Source organism: Monodelphis domestica, chromosome 5, assembly GCF_027887165.1.
Source record: "Monodelphis domestica isolate mMonDom1 chromosome 5, mMonDom1.pri, whole genome shotgun sequence".
In the NCBI taxonomy this organism is placed as follows: domain Eukaryota; kingdom Metazoa; phylum Chordata; class Mammalia; order Didelphimorphia; family Didelphidae; genus Monodelphis; species Monodelphis domestica.
The window spans coordinates 228175234-228178824 of NC_077231.1; the positions used below are offsets into that span (position 1 = coordinate 228175234).

General features: G+C 57.4%; 1 protein-coding gene across 4 annotated transcripts in view; it reads left to right on the forward strand.

Moving 5' to 3' along the window:
* The window catches only part of AGAP3 (ArfGAP with GTPase domain, ankyrin repeat and PH domain 3), a 77953-nt gene extending 76858 nt beyond the window's left edge, over positions 1–1095 (forward strand). For all 4 annotated transcript variants that reach the window (XM_056799910.1, XM_056799911.1, XM_056799909.1 and 1 more), the window contains exons 17-18: positions 66–321; positions 426–1095. In XM_056799910.1, coding sequence (XP_056655888.1) covers positions 66–321; positions 426–617 — 448 coding nt within the window. In that variant the 3' untranslated portion in view covers positions 618–1095. The remainder of the gene's footprint in view (positions 1–65; positions 322–425) is intronic.
* Positions 1096–3591: the final 2496 nt, after the last annotated feature.

A 3591-nucleotide genomic window follows, 5' to 3' on the forward strand; every position in this document is an offset into this window, starting at 1 on the left:
TTCCCCCAGCCTCCCCCACCTCCTGACCAAGCCTGGGCCGTGCCTCAGTGGGCCTGTGTTTTCAGGGAGGAGAAGGAGCACTGGATCCGGGCCAAGTACGAGCAGAAGCTGTTTCTGGCCCCGCTGCCCAGCTCTGATGTGCCCCTGGGGCAGCAGCTGCTCCGGGCCGTGGTGGAGGATGACCTTCGGCTCCTGGTGATGCTCTTGGCCCACGGCTCCAAGGAGGAGGTGAACGAGACCTACGGGGATGGGGATGGCCGCACCGCCCTGCACCTGTCCAGCGCCATGGCCAATGTCGTCTTCACGCAGCTGCTCATCTGGGTGAGTCGCCCCTGCCCCGGCCCGGCCCCTCTGGCTCTCCCCTTCCCCTCTTGCTCCCGCCCCCCTCCTCCAGGGTGGCGCCTGAGTCTTCCTTCTCTTCACAGTACGGGGTGGATGTGAGGAGCCGGGACGCTCGGGGCTTGACTCCGCTGGCCTACGCCCGCCGAGCTGGCAGCCAGGAGTGTGTGGATATCCTGCTGCAGCACGGCTGCCCCGGGGAGGGCAGCCTCACCCCAACCCCTGCCAATGGTTCTGGCGCCTCTGCCGAGCTGCACCGGAGCCCCAGCCTCCTGTGAGGCCCAGGGAGGATCGGGGGTCTGAGGAGACCCCCATCTGGGGCTCACCTCCCTCCCCCTGCAGGAAAGGGGGAGGGAGACATAGGCGAGAGGAGACACGGAGGGAGAAAGGGGGTGGAGAGGAGATGAAAAGGACAAGGGAAGGCGGAAATGGGGCTGAAGCCCAGCCCAGGGCCCTGTGGGTGCCATTGAAAAGGGTCGGGCCCTTTGGAGGCACCTAGAGGGAGGGGGGAGCAGGCCCTCTCCCCTTCCCTCGCCTCCTGCCCTTCAGCTTCACCCTGAGTCTTCATTCAAGAACCGCTCACAAAGGCCCGGCCAGACTAGCCTGGAGATGAGGTGTGGAGAGTGTGGGGCTGGAGGAAGAGCCTGAGGAGAGGGCCGAGGGCGTCCTGGAGCCCCGTGTAAAATGTGTACATTGGAATATTTATGTGTGTGTACATATGTGTGTGTGACGAGCCAATAAACCAGACTGTGTGTGCGTGTGTGCCCTGTGTGTGTCCCCACGCTCCCGCTGCCCCCCCTCTGCTCGGCTGTCCTCACTGCCCGAGCCCCCTCGGCCCGGCTCAGCCCCTGCTCTCCCACGCGCTCCGCCTCCCTGCCTGGTTCCCATCAGCCTCGGAACCCAAGCTCAGAGGATAGGATTGAGGTCTGAAAGGGGCCTTAGAGCTAAGGCAGTGCTCTTGTTTGGGGGCTGAGAAAACTAAGGCCCGCAGAGATAACTTTCTCAGGGGCTCAAAAGAGAGATTCGAACCCGGGATTTAGGGCTCCAGATACAGTATTCTAGTTGGAAGGAGCTTCAGGAGTATTTAGGTGGGGTGTGGAGCTCATAGACTGAGGAAAAATGGAGAGTCAAGGAGAGGCTTGAGCTGACTGCAAGAAGGGTCGGAGTTCAGGAATGTCGCAGGGATTCCAAGCCTGTGGGGCTTGGTGTGCTCACTCAGCATTGATGTCCAAGGTCACTGAGCCTGGTGCCTGGGCCACTCCTGGAAGTGAGCGTGACAGCCACTTGGCCTGGCTCCCAGCCTTGCCCAACACCCCTCTACCATTCCAAGATAGAAGAATGCTAGCCACTAGACAATTGGGGGGAAGTGACATGTCCGGGGTCCCACAGCTGGGGGGAAGTGTCTGAGGTCAGCCTGGAACCCTGATCTGAATGTAGATCCTATTCCAAGTCTGGCTTTCTATGCACTGATCCCCCTAGCTGCCCCCTGCCTTGCTTTGTGCCTGTAGGCCATCATCCCCCACCCCCCCCCCACTCCTGGGCTGGACGGAGTTGAGCTCTTTGCCCTCCTGGCTGTTCTCCTTGTGTCTGTTGGCCATGAAGGAGAAGTTAGGGTGCTGGGCTCCCCCTTCTACCCTGTCCCATGCATCTCCAGTTCTTCCACCTACTTGAAGCACACTTTGCACTATTGTCCAAAAGGCAAAGCTGAGGATTGTGAGAGGCAGCTTGGCCTTCATTTCTTCCCTTGAAAGGGGGCAGGCGGGGAGGGCCCTGGTCTGGTGGTGCCTGAAGCCTGTAAATAACCAAGTGACCCTGAGGAGAAAGGAGGAGCTTTATCATACTCTCGCTGCAGTCTCCTCTTGGGGGACTGAGGTCCAACCTCAGGGGGATGGGGAACGAGTGGGAGGCACACACAAATGCCCAGGGACCAAAAAAGCAGAGTACAGCCCAGGCCTTAGTCTTCAGGCTTTGCTAAGGGCTTCTTCACATCTACTCTGAGAGGTGGAAACTGATAAGATGGAGCTAAATCTACAAAACTCTCCTTTGAAGGGGCTTGTTGGTGACTTGCCCAGAAGATCCACCTTCGTTGTCTTCAATTTGGTACACCCCAAATCTCTTTGGAGGGGACAAGGAACTTGGGACCATAGATTCAGGGCCCCGGGACCTGGAGACCAGGCATTGCACAAACAGGACTACGATGGTTATAATTACTTGTGATCTGCTTCTGCCTGGCTCCTCTGGGGATGAACCCCTTTGTTGTCCAAGCTTTAGGAGGAAAGGCTCTGAAAGGTGTAAGAAGGGGTGGGACCTTGGCCCTGGCGCCTGTTAAAGGAGGCAGGATGAGGCGCGGACAGGATCAGAGCTCAGAAGTAGAGCCCATGCTTGCCCTAAGCTCGTGTGTATATCCGATCCCCGGGTGTTTGGCAAAACCACGTGGGACACTAGCCTGCCTCAACCTCTACCCTCGCCCTGCCTAACCTTGCTCTTCAAGAGAACAAGACAGTGACGTAATCCGTAAGACAAGGTGTCTGGCTGCCTTGCTGTCTTCTAGGTCCAGGGTTCACTGATGGGGTTTAAAAAGACTAGGGGCGGAGCTCCCTCAAAATAGAGGTCGCAATATATGTCAGCAGCAGAGGTTCTGGCTCTTACCTTGGAAGATCACGTCTGTATCTCACTGGCTTTTGGCCTTAGAATTCTTCATGGCCCCCCACCAAAATTTTTCCCAGGAAACCTCATTCAGCGTGATGCCAGCCCAGAGTTTTCAGTCCCCTTTTTTGCTCAGTCTCTGAGCCTAATTCACAGGCTGACATCCTCGACATACTTTGCATAAGGATAACTGGATGCTGGTGTATGGCAAAGCCTATATAGGCTCCCACGAGGGGTCAACCTTGCTGTTCATTCTGGACCATCTGACCTTTGAGCTTCCCCTCCCTAAACCTGGTGACCATCTTCACACTACTGAGGTCTGAACCCCTCAGCACCCCTTCGTGGGTTACACTCTCCAATCCCAGGACCTCAGCCTTCTCCCCTAATGCTCTACACATTCCTTTTTATGTTCCTTTTCTCCAAACACTCCAGTTACCCTTCTGAAAAAGTTGATCCGCGCGCTATGGCCTTCCCTCTGCCTGTGGGGGCGGGGAGAGTAAAGCTGCATTTCCCGAGAGAATGGAGGAGTGGGGTCCCAAGCGCGTCCTCCGCAAAGCCCCAAAGGGGGGGGGGGTTCAGCAGCAGAAATGGACAGAACTATTCGTC